This window comes from Giraffa tippelskirchi, chromosome 10, assembly GCF_054371585.1.
Source record: "Giraffa tippelskirchi isolate mGirTip1 chromosome 10, T2T-mGirTip1v1.2.pri, whole genome shotgun sequence".
Taxonomy (NCBI): Eukaryota; Metazoa; Chordata; class Mammalia; order Artiodactyla; family Giraffidae; genus Giraffa; species Giraffa tippelskirchi.
The window spans coordinates 74,491,319-74,518,961 of NC_137284.1; the positions used below are offsets into that span (position 1 = coordinate 74,491,319).

At 37.5% G+C, this 27,643-nt stretch overlaps 1 protein-coding gene across 6 annotated transcripts in view; it reads left to right on the forward strand.

Moving 5' to 3' along the window:
• HDAC9 (histone deacetylase 9) overlaps positions 1 to 27,643 on the forward strand; it is a 788,642-nt gene that overhangs the window by 687,168 nt on the left and 73,831 nt on the right. For all 6 annotated transcript variants that reach the window (XM_081537682.1, XM_081537684.1, XM_081537687.1 and 3 more), the window contains one exon: positions 26,396 to 26,529. In XM_081537682.1, coding sequence (XP_081393808.1) covers positions 26,396 to 26,529 — 134 coding nt within the window. The remainder of the gene's footprint in view (positions 1 to 26,395; positions 26,530 to 27,643) is intronic.

Here is a 27,643-nt window from a genome sequence, read left to right on the forward strand (position 1 = left end):
AAAAAAAAAAAAAGCAGCCAGAACTTCAAAGAGACTCTGCATGTGTTCCAAATCAGGGCTTCAGAGCTGATGTCTGACAGCCCAGAAATTAAAAGGAAATAAATGTGCTGTTTAAACTCCCATTTTTTCCAAGAACAACAACAACAAAATCACTTTTTCTGTATTAAGAGTTGTTGCTTTTTTTTCTTTGCTAACTTTAAAGTTCTGTCCAGTTGAATATTTCCTCATTTGTCAATTATGGGCCTTGGTCTATGGAGTGCAGTGTTCTCGTGGACTTCAGAGGGAATTTTCAGACAACCAGAGGGGATATCAAGACTTTGGAATCAGCGTTTTGTGACTTTTTCTGTTCATTAAAACAGATTCCCTCCTGAAAAAGAAAAAAAAAAAAGGAAGACAAAGAACCGTAGTTGTTAGGCCATGCCCAAACACCTGTGTTTGACTGTTCCTGCATTTTCTTGGGATGACGGAAACAGACATCTCCAAAGAACAAAGAAAGGCTCGGGATGGTTTGTGTTTGAAAGCGCGCTAGCATGAATATGAAACGTCAGTCAGCAGCCAGAAACTTGGCAGCCATTTCTCGGAGTGCCGAAGAGAGTAATTAGAGTTTGACCTGGAGATCTCTGTTACGTGGGGGTAAAGATGGATCTTTCACTCAGGAAGAATCATGGATATAAAGGAACTAGGTTTTACAAGTGAGAAAGTGAGGATCCTGTATCTCAGAGTGGTAACATGATTTGCTCAAGGTAACCGCAGAAAAGTGATATCAAACTTTGGTGAATTCTGTCATATGGCTAATGAAGTGGATATTCGACTTCAGAGAGAAAGAGGCACGTGACCATTTTGGGTTTAGGTGGTGCTTTCTATCTGCCTATTGGAGCCGTTATTCTCAATCCTTCCCCTGCCTTCCTCTTCTAATAAGTATTAGCAAACAGCCGGGAAACGTGGGCCAACAGCAGCCAGGAGCAAAGGGCTTCCCCACCACATCTTTGCAAAAGAAAAGTAAACCACCCTAGGAATATGCTAGATTTAATGGGCTTGGGTTCTTTCTCTCCTCTCCCACATGCCATCTCATAGTCGGCACATCTGGCCTGCAGAGTATCCCAGAATGTTTATTTCCGGACCGTGAGAGGCTTTCCTGAGCGTTGCTTTGGTAGAGTCCACATTTTGTTCATGTTAAGTTGCATCTTCAGAGTATACAGCGCCAGAGGGAGGAGATGATCCACTTCAGCTCTGCATTACCTTTCAAGTGCTGTGAGCACTCATGGTGGAGAGAAAAAGTCAGTAAAGGTGAGCTGAAATGCTTTCAATGTTCGCAAATACAAAACCTTCCATCGTTCCTTGGGAAAAAGCAGAGACAATGCCAAAGCACTCATCTCTCTGATTCAGCTGTCAGTTTGCAGTCAGATCCAAGCACAGGCACTGCTCAGTCTAAATGTCCCTTTGGGCATAAGAGTGAGGAACACTGGCTTTTTATTTATTAAGTAAATACTACTGTTTGGACTTGTATGACATGTCAAAGCTAGGGATGTTGAACAACTCTTTCAGAATTTCACAGTTAAATTGAAAATAAAAAAGACATGCAAGAAAAGACAGTATCTGATAAAGTGAATTCTGCAGGGAAAATACGTAGAGATCAGGGAAATTTCTCTAAGAGTAATGACAGGGGGCAGCAGAGCTGGCTCTTGAATGTTGAATTAAACATAAATAAGAGGAGAAGGAAAAAGCAGATGGAAAGAAAGACGTGAGTAAACACATCACATTTGCTCCCCAGCAAGCCATTTGTTGCACTTTACTGCATTCTCGCATTGTGCTTAAGCAGAAGAAATATGCATTCTTCCATGTTTTTACCATAATCTCAAGTGTTACTACTCCCAGTTCACGGAAGAAGAAATGGAGACCAAGGAAAATTAAAGAACATGCCTGAGATGACACTGGTGACAGAGAGACAAATGGAATTCCAACTCCCAAATCTGTACTCTTACCCAATGCAGCCTCCAGAAAGAAAGCCTCTTCAGGAATGTCAATTTGACATTAGGGTGTATCGGGGCCTGGATTACCAAACCAAGTAGTTTGACCATTTCACTGGCAGACGTTAAGGGGATTTTAGAAGGAAGAGCTGTGGAAGATGGGTCACCCATGGTTAATACTTAGACATGTTCAGTTAGAGTCACATGTGGATGCATAAAAAAATGCCCTACAGGGCACTTTGCAGATGTAAATTATATCTAGCAAAGGAGGTTAAAGAGAGATGGAGATTTTAGTCTTTGACCTAGCGATTATGGATGTAACTGAGGTGCAGGTGAAAGGACTCACTGATGGACAGTGTTTGCAGAGGAGGAGTGGGGTACTGAGGGCGGAACCTGGAGAGCACCCACACCTTTCAGGTAGAAGGAGGTGGAGGGGGCAGCAGGAAAGGAAGGAGAAAATGTGAGAGTAAGATGGTGCAGGGCCAGTTGAGAAGAGTGTTTCATAAAGCAGGGGAGAAAAACTGCCTGCGTTGGTGAGCAGATTCTTAACTACGGGAAGTCTGCTTAGTATATTCTTGGGTGATATATTCACACACAGCCAGTTTGACCATATAGTCATACATGTGTCGCAACCTCAGTTGTTTCAGCCAGAAGTTAAACTTCAGTCAGTCCAGTTATTTGACAGAATTAACCAATTGAAATGATGACGTATCCTAAGAACCTGCTTTTCCTTTCATGCTCACTCATGGCAGTTGGGATTCACCAGATTTCTCTTGTTAATAAACTTAGTTTTGCTTTAATTTAATTTAGACGCCTGAAAAGTTGTTTTGCATTAAGAATCATTGCTCCTCAAATGAATTGTTTGGTTGGTTGAACATAGGCCAAGTCTTTTCATTTAATAGTATTGCATGTCTCAGATCCTCTATTCAAATCAAGCCTTTCACTTTGAAGCACTAGGTAGTAAAGAGGAAAGTATAACATAGAAAACTTTCCTCACTAAATACTTAAAGTAATAAATAGTCATGATTAACTTAAAGTCCTAATCAAAAGGAAATTAAAATTTTTATTATCTTTGGAAGCATGAAGTCAAAAGGACACTTTTGCGTTTTGCAGATTTTTGTTTTGAAAGAACTGCATGTTATCATTAAAGCCTAACATTTCTTTACCATTAGTGGAATGCCTTTTTTTTTTTAATGTCTTCTTCATGTTGGCATTTCACTCTTTATATTTCATCATAAGAGTAACCAAAGTGATGGTAACAATGTTTGGTCTTAAATGTGAGTGAATAATTTCCTTTAAGATTATATTTTTGGAGAGTCAGGATACAGTTCCACTTGAGAAGTCTTCCTAATAGAGGACAAAGGCTTTTATCATTCCAGAATTAACAAGTTATATAACTCTTATTATAATGGGATAGGCACTTTTTTTATGAATTTTGTGAAAAATTAATATTTAATTATTGAGATGAGGCCCCCATGCCTAAAGCTTCCTGATAAAGAAAAGCCACTGGAATAAATTCACCATGTAAGAGCCCTTCTTAAAAGTATATTTCATGGAGACCAGAGGTGAGAGGAGAATAGCACTTAAAAGAGAGATTGGGATGCAACCCAGACCAGGAAAGGGTGAAATACTAGATTGAAAGTCTACTTTCTATACGATTTCATGACAGCCAAAACCTTGAGTGATGGTGAACTCTGTTATCTTTATTTTGCTTGTTCTTTGGTGTGCTTAAATTGTTGACTTACTTCAAAGATATCAAGGATCAACCCAAATGGCAGAGCTGGCGGGGGCTTTTAAGATCCTGTAGTCACACACCTCTGAAACCTAAGTTGAGAGCCTTATTTTAAATGAAGACTCTGGGTCTCACCCCAGAGATTTGGATTTTAACTTCGTTGGGAATGAGGCTGAGGACTCTGCATTTTAATAAATACCTGCATGATTCTGATTAGCTAGAGGTTTACCTCAATTTTTCCAGATTTGCTGGCATATCGAGTGCAGCACTTTCACAGCAGCATCTTTCAGGATTTGAAATAGCTCAACTGGAATTCCATCACCTCCACTAGCTTTGTTTGTAGTGATGCTTTCTAAGGCCCACTTGATTTCACATTCCAGGAAGTCTGGCTCTAGGTGAGTAATCACACCATCGTGATTATCTGGGTTGTGATAATATTTTTGTATAGTTCTTCTGTGTATTCTTGCTGCCTCTTCTTAGCATCTTCTGCTTCTGTTAGGTCCATACCATTTCTGTCCTTTGTTGAGCCCATCTTTGCATTAAATGTTCCCTTGGTATCTCTAATTTTCTTGAAGAGATCTCTAGTCTTTCCCATTCTGTTGTTTTCCTCTATTTCTTTGCATTGATCGCTGAGGAAGGCTTTCTTATATCTCTCCGCTATTCTTTGGAACTCTGCATTCAGATGGGAATATCTTTCCTTTTCTCCTTTGCTTTTCACTTCTCTTCTTTTCCAAGCTATTTGTAAGGCCTCCTCAGACAGCCATTTTGCTTTTTTGCATTTCTTTTCCATGGGGATGGTCTTGATCCCTGTCTCCTGTACAATGTCGCGAACTTCTGTCCATAGTTCATCAGGCACTCTGTCTATCAGATCTAGTCCCTTAAATCTATTTGTCACTTCCACTGTATAATCATAAGAGACTTGATTTAGGTCATACCTGAATGGTCTAGTGGTTTTCCCTACTTTCTTCAATTTTAAGTCTGAATTTGGCAATAAGGAGTTCATGATCTGAGCCCCAGTCAGCTCCTGGTCTTGTTTTTGCTGACTGTATAGAGCGTCTCCATCTCTGACTGCAAAGAATATAATCAATCTGATTTCGGTGTTGACCATCTGGTGATGTCCATGTGTAGTCATCTCTTGCGTTGTTGGAAGAGGGTGTTTGCTATGGCCAGTGTGTTCTCTTGGCAAAACTCTATTAGTCTTTGCCCTGCTTCATTCTGTACTCCAAGGCCAAATTTGCCTGTTACGCCAGGTGTTTCCTGACTTCCTACTTTTGCATTCCAGTCCCCTATAATGAAAAGGACATCTTTTTTGGGTGTTAGTTCTAAAAGGTCTTGTAGGTCTTCGATATGCCATCAAATCTGGAAAACTCAGCAGTGGCCACAGGACTGGAAAAGGTCAGTTTTCACTCCAATCCCAAAGAAAGGCAATGGCAAAGAATGCTCAAACTACCGCACAATTGCACTCATCTCACACACTAGTAAAGTAATGCTCAAAATTCTCCAAGCCAGGTTTCAGCAATACGTGAATCGTGAACTTCCAGATGTTCAAGCTGGTTTTAGAAAAGGCCGAGGAACCAGAGATCAAATTGCCAAGATCCGCTGGATCATTGAAAAAGCAAGAGAGTTCCAGAAGCACATCTATTTCTGCTTTATTGACTATGCTAAAGCCTTTGACTGTGGCTCACAATAAAGTGTGGAAAATTCTGAAAGAGATGGGAATACCAGACCACCTGACCTGTCTCTTGAGAAACCTGTATGCAGGTCAGGAAGCAACAGTTAGAACTGGATATGGAACAACAGACTGGTTCCAAATAGGAAAAGGAGTACGTCAAGGCTGTATTTTGTCACCCTGCTTATTTAACTTATATGCAGAGTACATCATGAGAAACGCTGGGCTGGAAGAAACACAAGCTGGAATCAAGATTGCCGGGAGAAATATCAATAACCTCAGATATGCAGATGGCACCACCCTTATGGCAGAAAGTGTAGGAGAACTAAAGAGCCTCTTGATGAAAGTGAAAGAGGAGAATGAAAAAGTTTGCTTAAGGCTCAACATTCAGAAAACTAAGATCATGGCATCTGGTCCCTTCACTTCATGGGAAATAGATGGGGAAACAGTGTCAGACTTTATTTTGGGGGCCTCCAGAATCACTACTGATGGTGATTGCAGCCATGAAATTAAAAGACGCTTACTCCTTGGAAGGAAGGTTATGACCAACCTGGATAGCATATTTAAAAGCAGAGACATTACTTTGCCAACTAAGGTCCGTCTAGTCCAGGCTATGGTTTTTCCAGTGGTCACGTATGGATGTGAGAGTTGGATGGTGAAGAAAGCTGAGCGCCGAAGAATTGACGCTTTTGAACTGTGGTGTTGGAGAAGACTCTTGAGAGTCCCTTGGACTGCAAGGAGATCAGTCCTGGGTGTTCATTGGAAGGACTGATGTTGAAGCTGAAACTCCAATATTTTGGCCACCTCATGCAAAGGGTTGACTCATTGGAAAAGACCCTAATGCTGGGAAGGATTGGGGGCAGGAGGAGAAGGGGATGACAGAGGATGAGATGGTTGGATGGCATCACCCACTCGATGGACATGGGTTTGGGTAAACTCCAGGAGTTAGTGATAGACAGGGAAGCCTGGCATGCTGCAATTCATGGGGTCGCAATGAGTCAGACACGACTGAACGACTGAACTGAACTGACTGAACCTCACTTTGCTCTTCCCTGGTGGCTCAGACAGTAAAGAATCTGCCTGCAATGCAGGAGACCTGAGTTCAATCCCTAGGTTGGGAAGATGCAGTAGAGAAGGAGTGGCAACCCATTCTAGTATTCTTGCTTAGAGAATTGCATGGACTGAGGAGCCTGGTGGGCTACAGTCCATGGGGTCTTGAAGAGGTGGACACATGTTAGTCCATGGTGACTAACACTTTCACTTTCAAACAACCTCACTTCAAGAAATACTGACTGAATCCAGCCCCCTTATTTGACCCATAGAGAAATTAAAATCTGGAGATGGAAAACAAAACAAAACAAAACCTAGAGCTCTATCCGGCAGGTCATAATAGAACTTGAATTAGAACTTAGTTGATAATACCCTTTTTAATTATTGATTAATGTCACCCAAAGTCAGAATCAGTGGTGTCACTGGCTCTGTCACTCATGTTTCCACAAGATGGACTAGATCATCTTTTCTAGAAACAAACATTCCTTACTAAGAATTAACAGATGTCTGGGAGGATTTAAGGAGCTGGCAGAGAACATCTGGATATCTCTCAAGAGAAGTCATTTCTCCTTAATGAATTTGAGGTTGAAAGTTTTTATGAGTTACACAACTCTTTTGAGACATAATAGTTATGATAAAAGGCACATCCCTTTAACAGTCATTTTAAATTTCTTTTGTCATCTCTTATTAATTAGGTAATTTTTGTTCACTCAGTTCCTTTTTTCCCTGAAGCTGTAGCACTTTTGAGTGGGATAAGAAAGAATGCCAGTGGTCACACCTTAATAAAATTCCCACATTTTCCAGTAGTGGGTCTGTCTGTTAATATCCAGATTCTGCAATTTTAACTATTTTTGATAAATCTGTACTGACACTTTCAGGGAAGAACAATAGACTAGGTATCTGCATATCCCAAGGGTATTCCAGCCTGACTCCCAGCCTAGTGTATCTCTTATTATCTTTAGTTTGAAAATCCCATTGCCTAATCTCATTACAGACTCTTGTTGAAAGATGTCCATGACCTCCTAGTTCTAATGATTCTGGAATTACCAGCAGATTATTCTCCTTCATTTATTCTGATACATACCCGGCTAGTCCCCAAAGTCCTGAAAACTCCTCTTCATTTTTGATCTACCCATTCTGACGCCGGCCTGTGCTTAGCTCACTTGCTCAACTTTCAATTCTACAGTCTTGTCATCTTTCAGATCTAAGTGCCTTGTAGTGGAAGCTACCCTCCTCCCTGAAATGCTTTGTTTTTGCCACGTTGAAGGGTTTAGAGTATCTTATGTAAGTTGGATATTGAACCTCATTCAGAAAGAAATTGTGCCTTAAGATGCAAGACTTTTAGCATGATCTCGGGAAGCCTCTTTTTTCATGTTCCACATCCCTAACTTAGGAAAGCAGGAAAAAGAAAGCAAGATAAAAATCACAATGCAGTGTCCTCTGGGGTATTTCATTTTTCCCCTCCAAAATGATAGTTATACTCAAGTGTCTGATGGAGATGAGGGAGTTCCTATTTTCATCCATCTATAATTCTTTCAATTTTTTTTTTTAATGGCAGATGAGAACCTATGACAAAACAAAACTACTTTGATAAAAAATATTTAAAATAAAACTCTTTTTGTTTTCATATTGGCAAGTTGAATCATACCATTTGTAAGGATTGTGTAGGATTCTGGCCACAATTTCACTACAAGTTTTCTACCACAATATTGGAGAATGGGCTACTTTTTAAAGAGCTACCCTACTGGGCTTATTAGATTCTCATGGGTTTTGCTAAATTCTATACTTTCCTTTGTAAATGTTCTTTAAGTATTTCAATTAAATGGTGATTTATTTTAAAAATCAGCAATAACAAATGTGTAATAGAAGCCAAGTATTACAGAATGTTTAATCTTTAACAAATATATTCAGAGCCATTTCATATTTATTTAACATACAATTGCTGTCTAATTTAATCTAAATTAAATGGTTGCTTGAAACCTATAATTTAGAGGCTTCCTGAACCTCCTTTTATGGCAAGAAAAATAAGAAATCATCAGTTTTTCCCAGAGGGTAGATACTTATCTTTTAAAATCAGGTATTTTTGTCTTGAAATTAAAAACCTAGGTCATTTGGGAAATGGGATTCCAAGGAATGTTTTTGGCAATGAGACGTATGTCCTCTTCCTCCTTAGAAGAGAATACTTTGTTTTTATACCTTTCAACAGACACTTAAAATTTTGCTGATACTTACCTGGCATTTTGATGAATCATCTATTGATATTATCTGTTTCTACACGCGTCTCTTTGTGAGGAATGTGTACATTAAGATTCAGTAGTGGGGTTTTTGTTGTTGTTTGATTGTTTTTAAAGAAAAGACCAGAAAACTTTGGATTCTATGTGTCAGAGACTACATATATTTTAAAAAGCAGTTAGTCATAAAGTTACCACAAAGACGAGTAGACAGACTTTTTGGCAGTGGTCACTACAAGCGTTGCTGTGACCATCATTATCTGAGCTGGATTTGGGGAATGTAGTCATGAATTAATGCTATACCAACACTGAAAATCGAGTTTATTAATAGTTCCAAAGGTTAATTTGAAAAGGAATTAGAGGTTTGGGTGGTGGTGGTAATCTATTTCTTTTCAAAGTGATAGTATCAGAAAGTCGAAGTAGATATTTCTTTTACTGAAAATTGGTTTTTATAAATATAAGTTAAAGCTTGAGTAAGAAGAATGGATAATAGTCATTAACATTTGATGAGTATTATTCAGGAACAGTTGGTGCTGTGACTATAGCATTAATAGTTTAAACTAGTACTTCAGTGTTATTTGGATTCAAATGCAGCTGACAGGTTTGAAGTACAGTTGCTAAACTCAGAAAACAACCTTGTTATTATGGCTTTGCCATTGACTGTATTGCTTGGGCAAGTTCATTCTCCCACCTGGGCGGTTGTGTAGTGATTATATGAGATAATGTGTTTCAGACACATAGCATGGCGCCTGGTGACGGGGACTCTCACTGACTGTAATTTCTGAGTGATGTGAGGATAGAGACTGTCTTTGTGATGCTCAAAACTATTCCTCATTGGCCAGCACAGTTCCTGTTACATAGCAGATTCTCAACAAATACCTCTTCAGTGACTGGATCAGCCACAATTATTTTGAATCCTCTTGAAGACATGGTATTCTACTTTCATTCTGTAAATTAATGAAATTTCTTATAAGTTCCATAGAATTGTGTAAGAAACAGTCTGTGACAGGGACTTGAGGTTTCTCTTTGACCTGTTGAATTTCTCTGGACCTAAACTTTTTTCCTGGATGCTCCCTTTAACCAATCTTTGAGAAAGACTTTTTACTTGTATTGGCCATGGTATTTAAAAAAAAATTAAGAAAGGGAAATATTTATTCTACAGTAGGTATATTATAGAATCATGAAATTTTTCAGGGCTTTACTTTTCTGTACTTTTCTTCAAAAATAGCTTTCAAGTATCACAATGGGCCCTGAATCCCAAAACTTAATTTAGGTATGGTAATTTAAGAATGTGGACTCCAGAGTCAGAAGGTTTAAATCTTACCTCTGTTCTTTAGACAATGCACTTAACCTTTCTCTGTTTATTTTCCATTTCTCATTTAAGAATAATGGCAGTACCTCTTTCGTGTGTGTGTGTGTTGCCTGTGTTGAGCATTAAAGAAGTTGTAAAGAGCCTACCACGCAATAAGTTCCATATATAGTTTAGGTGTTAACACACATTGATCCAGGTCTATAAAGTCAGCTTGAGGTCTCTGTACTATTTAGACATCAGCATTTAATTAACATACTGAGAATGCCAAGTACTGTACTAGGCACTGAATATACGAAGCCAGGCAAGATACAGACACTGTTGGCCAGCAGGTTACAACCTCGAAGGACGAACTCACAAATTAAGGATTATGGAGAGAGAAATCAGTGTGAAGAGGACACGTAAGAACAACTCTACATTGCCCAGGGGGCTCAGGATGTTGATTACACTGAATTTAAATGATGAGTAGGGGTTAGCTGGATGTGGACAAGACATTGCATCCGTGGATACTCAGAAATGTAGACTGGTTGCTGTATTCATCAAATTGTATACATAGTTATATTTAACTTAAGGGAAGAGTAAACGTGGGGTGTGACAGAAGATGAGACTGGAAAGAGACACCGTGTCCCGAAGTCTTTGAATTTAACCTTAAAAAATGTGAGAAGCCAGTGACAGGTGGTTGAGTGGCTGCTGTATTGAGCTCACTGCTCTCTGCAAGTGAGCACACAGTTTTCTTCTGGCATGTCTGCCCATTTCCGGGTGCAGGGTCTTCTCCTAACTTGTACACTCTTTCATCCATGTAACATTTCCCATAATTCCTTCAGCACTTGATACATTATTTAGAGAAGCCTTGCAGTGTCCAGTCAGACATGGCCAGTGATCATACAGAGCCCTTGACTCTTTAGAAGAGTTCACAGTTCTAGAAATCTCTCTGCCTGGAAAAGGTCACCTAATTTACATAAACTCATATTCATCCAGGACTAGGATTCTTCTGTACTTTTAAACAAAGTGACCCGTAGATTTTGTCTTTGGTTCAGGGTAACAGAGAAGGTAGCAGCACTGCCTCTATTTGAAGTATCTCATCACGACTAAAAATTCATCATAATCTTATTCTAACAGACAGTTTGTTCAGGCATTGCCAAGGTATGCATCTTAGCATTCTGGCCCTTGACACTTTGTGGGAAAATGGGTGGAGGATAGTGAGAACAGATGAATCCTTTGGGTACATGGTGACATGTATTGGTTACTTCATCTTATTCATAGAGAAAAGTAAACATGCTTTATGTGTGTAGATTTTTTGAAAAATTATTTAGGGCTCTTCCCAGTTATTTTAAACAGACAGTAGGGTCAGTGGTTAAGGTTTCAGAGTCTAAAGCCTGAGTTGAATCCTGATATTACTATATATTACTCCATTCCCAGTATGACTTTGGGAAAGTTACTCAACTTCCCTTTGTTTGCCCCTCTAGAAAGTTGAATACTCTCTATAGATTCCATGAAACATCTATACGAACCCCAGGACCTGGCACAGGATAAATATTCTAGAATTGTTCGTTGTTGTAGTTACCATTACTATTCAAACTTTTCTTACACTATCAATTTTACTTCATGAACTGTTATTCTGCTGTTGATTTATCTTGGGCCTCTACTATACTCAGGGATATGTGAATTTATTGACTCCTAACACCATCCATTTATTACCTCACAGTTCTGGTAGATCACAAGTCTGCACAGACCCAACTGGGTTCTCTGCTTCTGGTCTCACAAAGCTGATACCAAAATATCAGCCAGGCTGGCTCTTTATTCTAGACATTCTAAGGAACAATCCTTTTTTGAGTTTATTTAATCTCTTGCAGTTGTAGAACTGAAGTCCTCATTTCCTTGCTGGCTAGAAGCTACTAACATTTTTCCTCTCGTGGTCCCTTAACGTTTTCAAACCATCAGTGGTGCGTCAAGTCCTTCTCATGCTTCAAATCTAACTTCCTCTTATAATACCAACTGGAGAAAACTCCACTTTTAAAGGGCTTCTGTGATTAGGTTATCGGAGCCACCACCACCCCCCAGCCCAGTTTCCCCTGACACTGCCTGAAATTTTCCTGTTGATTTACACAAAGTCAACTGAAACTTCTTTTTGCCATTCCACAGGAGTATACATTACATGCACAGGTTCTATCCACACTCAAAAGAGATGGTTTTGTACAAGAGCAAGAGTTCTCAGAGGTCCTGTGAATTCTACCTACCATACTAATCTAATTGAAATGGAATTAAGTAAAGTTAATAGAATATATTCATTCCATACTCACTCATTCCTTCGATAGCATGTACTGAGCACCTACTGTGTACTAAGATGTATGCTAGATTCCAAAGTATTAATCAATTCTTGGTGATTTATTTTTTGAAAAAAATTTAAAGACGATTATCTCGAAATATGAGTTCTTGTTCCCCACACTTACTTTTCCATTCCCAATTTTGCTGTCTGGAACTGCAATATATATGATCATATGTGAGCATAATTGAGTGACTCTAGAACTAAATTTGGAGAAGGCAATGGCACCCCACTCCAGTACTCTTGCCTGGAGAATCCCATGGACGGAGGAGCCTGGTGGGCTACAGTCCATGGGGTCGCTGAGAGTCGGACACGACTGAGCGACTTCACTTTCACTTTTCCCTTTCATGCACTGGAGAAGGAAATGGCAACACATTCCAGTATTCTTGCCTGGAGAATCCCAGGGATGGCGGAGCTTAGTGGGCTGCTGTCTATGGGGTCGCACAGAGTCGGACACGACTGAAGCGACTTAGCAGCAGAACTAAATTTACTAATAGAAAAACCAAATGAATGAAAAGAATAATACCATTTAGAATAATTGCCAGTTTATCTAAGAGAGCTTTTGAATCATGAAGAGGCTGATGGGCTGGTGAGGAAGTAATAGTTATTGATACTGTCTGAGTGTCAAGTGCTGGGCAGATGCATTTTACATATATTATTTCACTGAAACCGACAAGACTGTTCCTGTATCAGAATTGGGAAGCTGAGGCAAAGATATACAAATACATAGCACTGCAAATGTTTGACTATGTCCTCTATTATCTTCTGAGTTTCCTCTAAACAGATAGATGTCTTCCATCTATTAAGCCTTATAAAAATGTTTGTTTTATAACAGTTGTCTTTCTCCATGTCAAATTGTATGTATCTGTGCTTGTCTCTTGTATGTAATTTAGTTCTTTGGAAGCAAGAATGATCTCTTATTCAACCATGTAGTTCCTTAGCTGTTGTTAATTGTGTGTGCTCAGTAAATACTGGTTGAATTTGAATAATGCAGAGTACTGTAATGGGATCATCATTGCTTAGCATGAGTCTGTCCTGCTCTTGCTCCATCCCACTTGGCCAAGTATGCCTGAGCATCGATGAGAGAATAGATCCCATGTGTTTAATGCCTTATTGAAAACAGCAGTACAAGCTAGAGATTGGCAAATCAAATTGCAGTTGGGGTTTGGCAAAAACAATTTTGTTGAGGGGTGGGAAGGAATGGTCCTATGATACTCAAAAGCATTTTCTAGGGATTTTTTTTCTCCTCAATGGTTTTATATTTGTGTTTGTTAAGGGAAATTTAATTCACATGCTTCTGGTTTATTTACACTTAGCACACCAAAGCAATGATTTGTAAAAGCCATTTAGTGTCTAGGAATTCTCTTTAAAGTTCTTTTTGAACTGGAAATCATTTCTGAAAAAAAAATGAGCAGTTCTAATATCTATTGAATGGGCTGAATGGTGGGAAATGCTGAGAGTTCTCATTCTGACTCTGTAGTTAACTGTTTGCCTTGATAATTGATCCTTATGGGTCTTAGTTTCCTCAACCTTAAAGAAGGGGTTGGAATATTTAAGCTTAAAATTCATTTCTAGATCTTAAACTCTATGATTAAATTCTTTCATTCAAAAATATAAAAAGTGAATATCTACTATGTGCTAGGTTCTGTTCATACATATATATATGCATATATTGAGGTGGCTTTTTATGGTTAGATATTTATTTCACATCTGTGAGGTAGAATAGTCATTAGTTGTATTTACAGCTGAGAAAACTGAGGTTCATGTATTTTAACATTTATATATAAAACTGTGGCACATAGTAGGCATTGAGTAAATAACTTGTTGCTTTTTAGATAGATAAATCATAGATGGATGGATGAATGGTCAAAATGCCAGTCAACTTCTCTTGGCATTTTATTCTCAGAAATTCCTGAAGATAATTTTTTTTTAATTTCATTTTTCTAAAATACTTTGGAGTATTTTGCTGTCTCAGACATTGTTTAATACAAACCAACTATTCATTTGTTTACAAAAGGTGCTGAGAATATAAAGTTACCTTCTGGAACGTCACTGACTAGAACAGTAAAAGGATTTTTACTTTACTTGAAAGTGCCTTCTTTAAAACATATGCAGTATTTATAGGGCTGCTTGGAATAAGCCAACTGAAAGATTTAATGATAATAATCTCCATATTTCTTCTAAAAGTGATTTCCGGTTTCAATGACCTTGAAAAGAGTCCTAGGATATCAAATAAATAAAGATCTTAAAGTGAAATGAATCTTCAAAATATGTTCATAAATTTACATTTTAAACATGACCAGAAAACGTATACCTTCCCCATTATTAAGGTGATTCTTTAATGAGAATTTTTCATTTGCATGAAATAAACCTTTTTTGGCTACAGATGAAAGGATTTTATGGTAGCAACACTGGTTTTGTGAGTTAAATGATCCCAACATCATCAGGAACGAATCACAAGTGCCTACCATATGAATTACAACATCATGAGTCTTAAAAAGGTATTTCTCTGGAAAGCATTCTTCCCATCTGCAACAATCAGCTTCTGCTTTGAAGTCCTGCTCGAGAGCCTCACAGTACATGAGACAGCCACATGCTACCCAAACTTCTCTCTCAATTTGAGTTTGACTGCATCTTCCTAAAGGAGAGCATGGTTAACTTAATGACTAAGGGGTTTAGAGAGGAAAATGGCTCCAGTTTTTGTAATTATACTTCACCGTATGTGCATTCTTCAGTTGATCTTTCCTGAATGTAACTAGGGAAGATTTGCCAGCGGATATGCAAAATTAAATTGCAAATCAAAACAACAAAAGTGTCTGACTCCAGGGATCCCTACTATACCGAATTTGCAGTGAAGTCTTCACAGGTATTTCAGGATCAAATGAAACTAACCTGTTTAAAAATGAGTAAAATTGTTATTGAGGGTTTTAACATGTCAGAAAGAGTTACGAAAATTACATAAATCAGTAACATATTAGATGTCAAAAAAGAACCCTCCTACAATGCAGGAGATGCAGGTTTGATCCCTGGGTCGGGAGTATCCCCTGGAGGAGGAAATGGAAACCCACTCCAGTATTCTTGCCTGGGAAATCCGATGGACAGAGGAGCCTGGTGGATTCAGTCCACAGGGTCGCAAAGAGTCAGACAAGATTTAGTGACTGAACACGCACACACATTTCTGAAGAGACTGTCACTGCTGCTGATTCTCATTCTGCTACCTCTGCTAAATGGCACTGTGGGGATGAGGATTTTCTCTGTCACTGTTTTTTTTTTCTTTTACTGGAAGTTTTCCTGGCAGACAGGCAGTCATTGGAAATAATAGAGAAGTACTTGTAGTGAATTGGAGGCTGACATCAGCAAAATTAGATTTACAAGTAAGAATGATTTCTAATCAATCATTTTGTATCACTAGTATTTTTATTAATCAAGTGAGTCATGAGGCAGTACCTTTCTTGGGAATTGGTTGCTGATTCTAGAGTCTGACTTTTATAGACTGGCAAAACAACAATGGTAACTACACTGTAAGTTAGAGAGAAGTCCCTCTTCAAGCCACAGCAGAATTCCCTCAGTGTCAGCCTCCTTAAAGAGTTCTGATACAGTCCATATTTTAAATTTCATAATAAAAGCAGACTTTCTAGGAGTATCTCATTTCTCTGAGCTTCTATAAGAATGTTTCTGTTATCCATTGCTGAACACGCACAAATGAAGTTTATAAAGTTTAGGAACTTCATTTCCATCTTGCCTTCATGTGCTTTACTGTATATGTTCTATCTCATACTCTGGAATAAAAAAGGAAAGTTAACAGTCAAAAGAGCAAGCCTCTTTTCATCCAATAATAATAGATAATAACACTAGAATAAGATAAGTGACTGCTTCACCATATAGGAGGATATTATTTGCAACCTTATATATAAAGCTGAAAACTAGTAAGTTAATGTCTAAAAACAGAGAATTAGTATATTAAAAGGATATTGTAGAGTATACGAAACATGTTTTCTACTAGATATTTATAAATATAAATTTAAAAAGTACAGTGTGATCCTGTTATATTTTTTAAACGCACAAAAAACAATAAGCATGAAATTGCACAAAAGTGGGATTGGCTATCTCTGGTTTATAGGACTGGATTTATTATTATGTAAATTATAATTATTTTATTAATATTTAATTATTGAATAATATGTAGCAACATATATATGTTATATATTACATAATTTTCTTTGACCTTTTTCTATTTTCTATTAATTTTCCACATTTTCAACAAAGAACGTGTTCATTTTTGTTTTGAAAGTAGTTGTTTTCAAATGGAAATTAAAGTAAAGTAAGAGTTGTGTTTTTGCACTACCAATATTCTGGGAACTATTTGGGAAACATTACGGAGAAGCGTTTGACACACGCCATTTTAAAGGGTGAATCCTTTTATGTTCTATGGGTTAGTTATTAAATATTTATCAAAATTTTAATCTTAGAGCTTTCCTAGAGCAACTTCTCATTTCAAACAGTTTCCCAAACTTAGAAAAAATGCTGTCACAATTTGACTTCTTAAGCAGAAATACACCGCCACAGAATTTCAGGAAATCAAAGTGAAACCGATCATTTGAATCACTACCATATTTGCAACTTATTTAATATTCTTTTCAGAAGCAACAAAAGTTTGCTTCCAGTGAATCCGTGGAACTGAGCAGAAGATTTCTAACTGAAGATGTCCTTCCAATTCTCTTCCTCAGTGGCATCTCAGTCTTGGTAGTTACCAGTTTCATGTGTTTGTTTAGTCTCAAAAACAGAGAAGTTTTTTTCTTTTTCTACGATGTACCTTCCTTCTAATGTCTACAATGATGCTTATTTGCTTATATTAATTTAATGTAATACTTTTTGGAGCAGCCAGGCTATGTGTGGTATTCTTTAGTGTAGTAGCAGTAGTACTGTGGTAGTAGTACTATGTTAGCACCCCATTCTAGAAGATTTCCTCAAAAGAGCTTAAGGTAACAACGTTCACTTTAAAAAAAAATTTCTTACGGTATTTTGTCATAGTCAGTGCACACAATAGGGCCAACTTCTGAGGCTGATTTTCAGTCATAAATAAACAGTTGCTCAGTCGTGTTCTACTCTTTGCAACCCCATGGACTGCAGCATGCCGAGCTTCCCTGTCCTCTTATCTCCCGGGACTGGCTCAAATTCATGTCCATTGAGTTAGTGATACCATCCAACCATCTCATCCTCTGTCATCCCCTTCTCCTCCTGCCTTATATCTTTCCCAGCATCATGGTCTTTCCTAATGAGTCAGATCTTCGCATCAGGTGGCCAAAGTATTGGAGCTTCAGCATCAGTCCTTGGAATGAATATTCAGGATTGATTTCCTTTAGGATTGACTGGTTTGATCTCCTTGCAGTCCAAGGGACTCTCTCAAGAGTCTTCTCCAAAACCACATTTCAAAAACATCAATTCTTAGGCTCTCAGCCTTCTTTATGGTCCAGCTCTCATGTCCATATATGATTACTGGACAAAACCATAGCTTTTACTAGACAGGCCTTGGTTGGCAAAGTAATGTCTCTGCTTTTTAATATGCTGTCTCGGTTTCTCATAGCTTTTCTTCCAAAGAGCAAACATCTTTCAATTTCATGGCGGCAGTCACCATCTGCAGTGATTTTGGAGCCCAAGAAAATAAAGTTCATCACTGTTTTCATTGTTTATCCATCTATTTGCCATGAAGTGATGGGACCAGATGCCATGATCTTAGTTTTTTGAATGTTGAGTTTTAAGCCAGCTTTTTCACTCTCCTCATTTACTTCAAGAGACTTTAGTTCCTCTTCGCTTTCTGCCGTAAGAGTGGTGTCATCTGCATATCTGAGGTTATTGATATTTCTCCCAGCAATCTTGATTCCAGCTTCTGCTTCATCCAGCCCAGCATTTCACATGTTGTACTCTGCATATAAGTTAAATAAGCTGGGTAACAATATACAGCCTTGACGTACTCCTTTCCCGATTTGGAGCCAGTCTGTTTTCCAAGTCTGGTTCTAACTGTTGCTTCTTGACCTGTATTCAGGTTTGTCAGGAGGCAGGTAAGGCGGTCTGGTATTCGCATTTCTTTAAGAATTTTCCAGTTTGTTGTGATCCACACAGTCAAAGGCTTTAGCGTAGTCAATAAAGCAGAAGTAGATGTTTTTCTGGAATTCTCTTGCTTTTTCTATGATCCAACGGATTTTGGCAATTTGATCTCTGATTCCTTTGCCTTTTCTAAATCTAGTTTCAACATCTGGGAGTTCACTGTTGAAGCCTCGCTTGGAGAATTTTCAGTATTACTTTGCTAGCTTGTGAAATGAGTGCAATTGTGCAGTAGTTTGAGCATTCTTTGGCATTGCCTTTCTTTGGGAGTTGAATGAAAACTGAACTTTTCCAGTCCTGTGGCCACTGCTGAGTTTTCCAAATTTGCTGGCATATTGAGTGCAGCACTTTCACAGCATCATGTTAGGATTTTTCGTTAACTACATAACAGTTCTAGTACTGACCTGACCCTATCCGTCTTGCTACCCTAGCCTCCTCCCTGAGTGCCTAGTTCCATCCCCATATCATATCTGTGGCTGCTTCAGCTCAGCATGCATTATACAAACTGACTTTCTTGCTTAATTGCTTCTTTCCCATGAGCCCTCACACTCAGGACACTCGTACCTCCTTGAGGACAACCTTCATGGCACTGTGCTCTCCTGTAATTTTTCAACTGTGCAAATTCAGTTTGCTGTGACCGGTAGGATGAGCTTTTGTGCCCTAGAAGTAAAAGCTATCAAATGTAACTTGTAATTACGCCCATTAAAATTATGTTCTATAACTCTTTAATCACATAACCACACACATCATTGAATCTTCTTTTTCACATATCCGGAAGAATAATACCTTGACACTGGTAGCCACATTTAGCTTTTCAGATCCCTCTACAATGGACACAGTAGAACTCAGGTTAACAGAAATAAAACATTGTTCTTAAATTCCTTACTTTGATGAGAAGAGAGAGCGTAGGACTCAGAAATTTTATTTCTGTACTCCACTTGAATGTTTTGTGCAAGGATAACTCAAAGTTCAGCAGCCTCAATCTGTGGCTCCAGAGATCACATGGGTAACATGTGAATGGAAATAAACCCTGTAGGTAAAAGAAAGAGGAATTTGGATAGAGATCAAAGATTAGCTTCATTCCATTCTTTCCGTCCACTTTTTACTATCCCATCTAAATTTGGTATTTTATGGGACTTTTTTTTTTATTCTCAAAGGAAAAGAGTGAACTTAAATCAGATTTGGGATTTTCTCCTTCTCCCTCCCCCCTTCCTTTTCAAAATCCATGTGATTTGATCTGCTCAGCAGTGACTTTAGATAATTGAATTCTCAATTGTTAGGAACCTTCAGTATGAAAGATTTGGCATACCTGCTTGATTTATTATTATATATTTTAAAGTTATCACTGTGGCCACGGCTTATGTTACAGGAAAAGCTGTTCAGAATATTTAACAATATGGTGAGCAGAAATATTTGTCTGTGAGTTTTATGAATATTTCTTCCAGAATGGAATTACTTACTATGTGCCTTGACTTAGACCAAGAATATTTCTAAGCATTAGGGATCAGAACTTTGCATTACACATTTTCTGTAAGCTTACTGCTCTTTTCATAGCAGTTGGATAAAAAGGTGGAGTTTAATGTGGTCAGCCTCATTCTTAAGTGGCCTGTGGGAAAGATTTTTCTTGGTATCATCATGAGACCCATAGGTGTGGAAAATAATGCTTGAACGCAGTAATGCTTGGAAACAGTTTTCATCTAATTTTAAATCTTTTTAGAATAGTTTTGCCAAGTATTTAGAAACATACAATCATTATAAAGTGAATATTTTGACTTCTATCATAATAAATTTATCTTATTCACACTTAACCTCAAGTGCTATTCCAAAGCTGAAATTCTGGACAGCGCTAGTTTATTGAATGAATATTTCAATGCATTTCCAAGGATTAAGAAGATATTATTTCATTATTCCAAAATGGAAGCAACTTAGTTTGGTTTGGGGGTCTTATTGCTTGACAGTTTTATAGACTTTGATTTGGTTCTGCCAACTCTATTGTGAAAACTTACTTCGTTTTCACACAAAAACCATAATATTTAAGAGAGGAACAAGGTCAGGCTTGAAAACAACCTAGGCAGGCTTGCAGACCATGCATTTCCATATTCAAGGTAATTGTTTTAAGTTTTCATGAATATAGAAATATTGATATTATAAATATTATAAGTATTAAATGAGGGAGAATGAAATATATTCTTTTGTACTTTAGAATGGTTAATAAAAGAAACTAAAAATTTGAATTAATGTAAACATTGAAAAAATGACTAGCAAAACTGTAGAAACAAGAAAGATAAGGGGTTGCAGGGCAGAGAGGAGGTATGATAGGTGGAACACAGGAGATTTTTTGGGCCTTGAAGCATTCTGTATGATGTTGTAGTGGTGGATACATGACACTATGCATCTGTCAGAGCCCCTAGAGTTATACAAAAAGAGTAAAGCCTGGTCATGAAATTTTGTAAACAGTAATGTAAGTTATCAGTATTGGCTTATCAACTATAACAAATGCACCACACTAATGCAGAATGTTGTTAATAGGGGAAACCACAGCAAGGAGGTGGGGTGGTGTATTGGACCTCTCTGTGCTTTCTGCTTAAATTTTCTGTAAACATAAAAATGCCCCCCAAAATAAGTATATAGAATAATAAATTGACTTACATAAATCATGAAATGATTATCACATAAAGTTTAGTGAACACCCATCATCTCATACAGGTACAGAATTAAAGAAATAGAAAAAGTATTTTCCTTCTGTTGAGAACTCTTAGGATTTACTCTCTTAGTAACTTTCATATGTGACACACAGCAGTGTTAGTCAGATTTATGATGCTGTACATTATTTCCCTAGTACTTATTTATCTTGTAACTGTAAGTATGCACCTTTTGACTGCTTTCATGTAATTCCCCTTCCCCTCAAACCCCGCCTCTCATAACCACAAATGATATCTTTTTCTATATTTATCTGTTGAGTGTGTTGGGTTTTCATGTGTCTTTTAAAGGCAAACAGCTATCTTTAGAATTATGTTTGAGTTCCTTTCTCTCTTCTGTGTGTGTATCTAGTATAGATTTTTGGTTTGTGGTTACCATGAGGTATATATATAGTGATTTAAATATAAATATGGGGGCTTTCCCAGGTGGCTCAGTGGTAAATAATCTGTCTGCTGATGCAGGAGACAGTGGGTTCAGTCCTTGCATCAGGAAGATCCCCTAGAGTAGGAAATGGCAACCCACTCATTCTTTCCTGGAAAAGCCAGTGGACAGAGGAGCCTGGTAGGCTGCAGTCCATAGGTTCGCAAAGAGGCAGACAGGACTGAGCAACTGAGCACACGGACATACATAAATATTATTAAGTCGCTGATCTCTTAAGTTCAAATCCTTTTCAACAACCCTGAATTTTAACTTCATTTCCCACATTTACTGTCTTTGACATAGCATTTTACATCTTTTTGTTTTGTGTGTCCCTTAACTACTTATTGTGGATAAGTAGTACTTATTGTGGATTTCACTCCCTTGATCTTTAAACCTTCCTACTAGCTTTATATGTGGCTAATTTACTACCTTTTGTATATATATGCCTTTACCAATGAAATTTTTCCTTTTGTAATTTTCATATTTCTAGTAATGGCCTTTTCTTTTTTTTTTTTTTTTTTTCTTTCATAAATTTATTTATTTTAGTTGGGGGCTAATTACTTTACAATATTGTAATAGTTTTTGCCATACATTGACATGAATCAGCCATGGGTTTACATGTGTTCCCCTTCCCGGACCCCCCACCCACCTCCCTCCCCATCCCATCCTTCTGGATCATCCCATTGCCCCGGCCCTGAGCCCTTGTCACATGCATCGAACATGGAATGGTGTTCTGTTTCACATATGATAATATACATGTTTCAATGCTATTCTCCCAGAACGTCCCACCCTCACCTTCTCCCTCAGAGTCCATAAAATTGTTCCATGCATCTGTGTCTCTTATTCTGTCTCGCATATAGGTTTATCGTTACCATCTTTCAAATTCCATATATATGCATTAGTATACTGTATTGTTGTTTTTCTTTCTGGCTTACTTCACTCTGTATAATGGGCTCCAGTTTCATCCATCTCAGTAGAACCGATTCAAATGTATTTTTTTTAATGGCCTTTTCTTTTTCACATAGAGAAGTCCTTTTAACATTTCTTATAAAGCTTTTTTGGTTATGCTGAACTCTTTTAGCTTATGCTTGTCTGTAAAGCTTTTGATTTCTCCATCAAATCTGAATGAAAGACTTGCTGGGGAGAGTATTCTTGTTTGTAGGTTTTTTTTCCCCCCTTTTGTTACTCTAGAATCAGAAGGTGGGTCTGACATAGGCTCCTTTCAACTTATGACTTCTGCCCTGGGTCCTGAATTATGTAAGATTTTGTGTGTGCCTTAAGACTGGGGTCTACTTCCCATCGCCCTTTGGCCCTCCTGAGAGTAAGCCCCACTGGCCTTCAAAGCCAAACTTCTAGGATCTTGGCTTCCCAGTGTAGGACACCCAGACTGGGGAGCTTGTAGTAGGCCTCAGACCCCTCATTCCTTGGGGAGAAACTCGGTAATTGTGATTATCCTTGTGTTTGTGGTCCCCACCCTGGAATATGGTTCTTGACTATTCCAAATCTTTACTCTTCCTACCCATCTCGTTGTGGTTCCTTCTTTATGTCTTTAGTTGTAGAAGATCTCTGATACCCTTCTAGTGTTTCTCCTCAATAGGTGCTCTGTAATAGTTGTAATTTCAGTGTGCCCAGGGGACAAGGTGAGTTCAGGGTCTTCCTGCTCTGAAATCTTGGCCACTTGTTTCCAACAAGTTGATTCAGGAACTTGTGAGTCACTGAGCATTTGAGGATCTGTGAGCAGAGCCCAGATGTTACCCTGTAGCAAAATGTCTATTAATTATATTTTTAAAATATAATTGATTTGAAAACTAAATTTTTGTTCCCTGGAAGTTCTTAAAGCAAATTAAACAATGTTGAACACATGATTTTAAATATTTTTATTCTTTTTTTTTCAATTGTTCCTAAAATTGGGCACATTGGTGAAATGTTATTTTTTAGACATTGAACAAGAGATTTACATTTGGCAATATGAGAGACTACATATTCTGAAATACTCCTACATGTAAATATGAAAACTACTCTTTTAAATTTATGGAGGACTTCCAAAAAGAGGAAGAAAAGCAAGAAAATACTGTAGCTGTTGGCCACCCTGGGCCATCCTAAAGTATCCAGTTGGCAAAAGCTTGAACATTAATAGACTCCTGCATTCTCAAAAAGGGAGTCAAAACCTTTGGTCTCCAAAGGAAAGGGTTTTGATTGGAGAGCAGAATAAAGAAAGGAATGTCAAAGAGCCAACTTAAAGAAAAGGATAAATAGGAGAAAAGGACACACTGCTGAACAAAACAACAGATTGATCTTAGCTATAACTGTCAATACAGAGAATTTCAAAGGGAATGAAAAGGAAAAAAAAAGTCTTTTCTATGACAAGCTTGTAATCAAGCTTTGGGATCCATATTTACATTATCTGTACGTTTTGAAAAACAGCCCTTCGGTCAGGATTTAAAATTTATCCTGCTTGGTAATGTTTCAGCCATCCAGCAGAAGCAAACCAAATCCCACTCATCTTGGGTTTCAAAGGTAAATGTCATATTCAAATCAGTTCTCCAAGCTTTCTCACATATAAAGTTCTGATGAATATGAACTCAAAAAAAAAAAGCTAAGGAAAATTAAGATATCATGAGGCTGAATCAGCAGAAACAAAAATAGTAAAACTAAGCGATAAAGACTTCAAATAGCAGATACAGACTATAAAATAATTATGTCTAAAGAAATAAAAATTTGAAAGTTTAAAGTGACTAAGAAGTTATGAAATATAACCAAACAGAACACCTAGGATTGAACAACAGAATCACTGAAATGAAAATATCGATGAAAGTATAAATAGCAGATTAGATACATCTGGAATGAAAAAGCCTGGAAGGTAGATCTGCAACAAAAGTACACATAATGTAGGACAGAAAGAGACAGAAAATAAATGAAAGAAAACTTCAGAGATGTTGAGGCTGTACTAACAATGACTACATCTCATTAGGGTTCCAAAATATGATGATAAGGTAATAAACAACTTTATTGAATAAATTTGAACACAAAAGATACAAATTTCTGGGAAAATGTAACTTGGGAAGATATTTAAAGCAAGAATAGTCCCTTAATCCCTAAGAAAATTCTCAATAGATAAATGTCTTCCTCAAAGAAAACAGAAGAGTCAAATGGTTTGCAGAAGATTTCTACCCAACATTCTAGGGTCAAATAATAGAAAAAGAAGGTCCAGCCATAATAAAATTCAACATAGTCAGTAAAAGAATAGAAATTTATTGATTAACCTCTTTTATAAACATAGTGAAAAAATCCTAAACAAAGCATTAGTCAAATAAATTCAGTGTGTATAACCATTGATTTCACCTAAGCATCAAATTTGTCCACCTGGACCAGGTACTTTTCTCTGGTGCCTCTGGACCTCTTCTCCCTCAACTCCCCCCAGAATTGTGCAACATCTAATTCCATAATAGACCATCTCTCCCATAATAATAAATAAATAAACAAATAAATAAATTCAGTGTGTATAAGAATGATAATATATCATAACCAAACTTACTTTATTCCATAAATTCAGTGATGGCTAAATATTTGAAATATTAATGTAACTCACAACACTATGAAATTATAGGAGAAAAACCATCTCATTTGGTGTAGTAAAATAATTAAATTCAACATCTGTTTATAATAAAAACTCAATTCAGAGTAGAAATAGAAAGGTCTCTCCTTATTCTGAATGAAACCACAGTAAGATGCCATTCTTTGCCACCCACATGTATGGCCCATCCCACCAAATGTTGGCAAGGATGAAACTGAACTGGAATTCTGATACACACTGCTTCTCACAGTGGGGCTTGATCACAGTCCTTTGGAAGTGATCTGGTTTTATTTAGCAGGTTGTAAGTCATAGCAGTTTTACTCCACACTTGCATGTGTGCACCAGAAGGCTGGAATAAGGATGCTCTTATTGGCTTTTGTTGGTCGCTTGTGGGATCCTTGTTCTTCTAATCAGGGATCCATCGGAGGCCCATGGTGGAGAAATCACAGAGTCCTAACAACGGGACCACCAGGAAAGTCACATGGGGGCATTTTTCTTTTAATAACAGAAAAACATAAATATTTGTCAACAGGAGAGTGGGTAAATAAACTATTTTATATTCATTAAATGGCCTACTAGAGAGCATAAAACTGTTGTTCCATGTATCGACAGAAATGAACTAACACAATGTGTGAAAAGAGCAAGTTGCAAAAGTATAAAACCATTTTTATAAAGTTCCAGAATAAGCAGGTTAAACAATGAAAAGCAAAGGAGTCATAAACACCATCTCAGGGTCCTGATTACCCACAGTGAGGAGGAGTTATGTTATTAGAGATTTGCATGCAGGGGGCTTCAAAAGTATTTTCCTTAAATTGGGAGGTGAGTGACCACTTGTTTGTTATGTCATAAATAGATATTAATTTTTGTATTCATCAGCTATTTCATAGTAAAAAGAATGCCTGTAAAATCTAATGTGATAGGTATGTAATTTGAGGTGATACATGGGAAACTTCTTCCTTTTATAATAAAGGCAAATGATGGAAAGAAGAAACAAATATTAAGCAAACGGAGTTGCATACCTTATTAATATTAGCCGAACACTTTTCATCCAGGTGCACACAGAATGTATTGTGAAAGGCAGTAATGTGCACAGTGAAGACTGCACATGTGACTGATGCAAATGTTAACTGTGATTCTTCTTAGCTGCCGGATCTTGGATTTTGCATCCTCTTTTATCAAATTATTGTATTAAATGAGTTAGTACGTGGGAAGTACTGAGAAAGGACATACACACAATAAATGCTCAATCAATATTAGATTCTAGTGGTCAGTTGACTTTTAATTTATGCTTTGAAATGTTCTGTTTGCATTATGGTAGGCTTTGGTCATTTGACGAAGCAGTTGATGACACTGGCTGATGGACATGTGGTGTTGGCTCTAGAAGGAGGACATGATCTCACAGCCATCTGCGATGCATCAGAAGCCTGTGTAAATGCCCTTCTAGGAAATGAGGTAAAAAACTAAAAGTACAAAAGAGCAGGGGTTAAAGGACCAGGAATGTATGCATGCATATGTTTTATCTTTCTTAACATCGGACATACTCAAAAAACACAATGTTGCTCTTACAATTTACAAGAAGAAGGCAAGCTGTAGATAAGAAAAGTTTACGTGTCCTCCTGTTCTATGCTGTAACTTTTGCCCAGTTATAGAATCCATACAGTACATCCCTCGATCAAGTTACTGGTAGAGCTCAGTAAATAAGTAAAAATAACCCATAGGAGGAAATGGTCTGTATCTTGACTCAGCTAATGAGCACTGAAACACTGAGAAAGAATTAACTCAAAGAAAAGTTTTCAATATTTTCTGTAGGATTATGTTAGTTCAGGGAGGGAAACTTTTTAGAAATATTTTTTCAGCTTTTTAAAGTATAATTGGAATACAAAATTATAATTCATATATCTAACATATATGGTGTAATTATTTGTTATGTGCAGACACTGTTAAATGATTTTCCTCCTTGGGTTAATTTAATACATTAATCACCCCACATAGTTACTTTTTTTGGATGAAAATACTTAAGTTCTACTCTCTCAGAAATTTTAATTATACAATAGAATATTAGCAGTTATATTCACTGTTATATACGTTAGATCTTCAAGCCTTATTAATCTTATTACTAAAAGTTTAAAAATTTTTACGAAGCTTTCCCTACTCCACCCCAACCCCCAGCTTCTGGCAACAACCATTCTACCCTATGATTCTGTGAGTTCAGCTATTTTACTTGCTTGTTTTTGGTTCTAGTAAGTTTTATTTTCTTTCTTGTTTAGCTTATTTCGCTTGGCATAATACCTTCTGTGTTCATCCATAATGTCACAAAAGACAGGATTCCCTTTATTTTAAGATTGCATAATCTGTTGTGTGTGTGTGTGTGTGTGTGTGTGTGTGTGTGTGTTGCTGTGTGTGTGTATTACATTTTCTTCATCCATTCACCTGTAAGTGGGAAATGCTTGCACTGTTTCCAGACCTTGACTATTGTGAATAGTGATGTGATAAATTTCGGGGTTCAGATGTCTCTTTGAGATAATGAAATAGTGATTTCATTTCCTTTGAATATTTACCCAGAAGT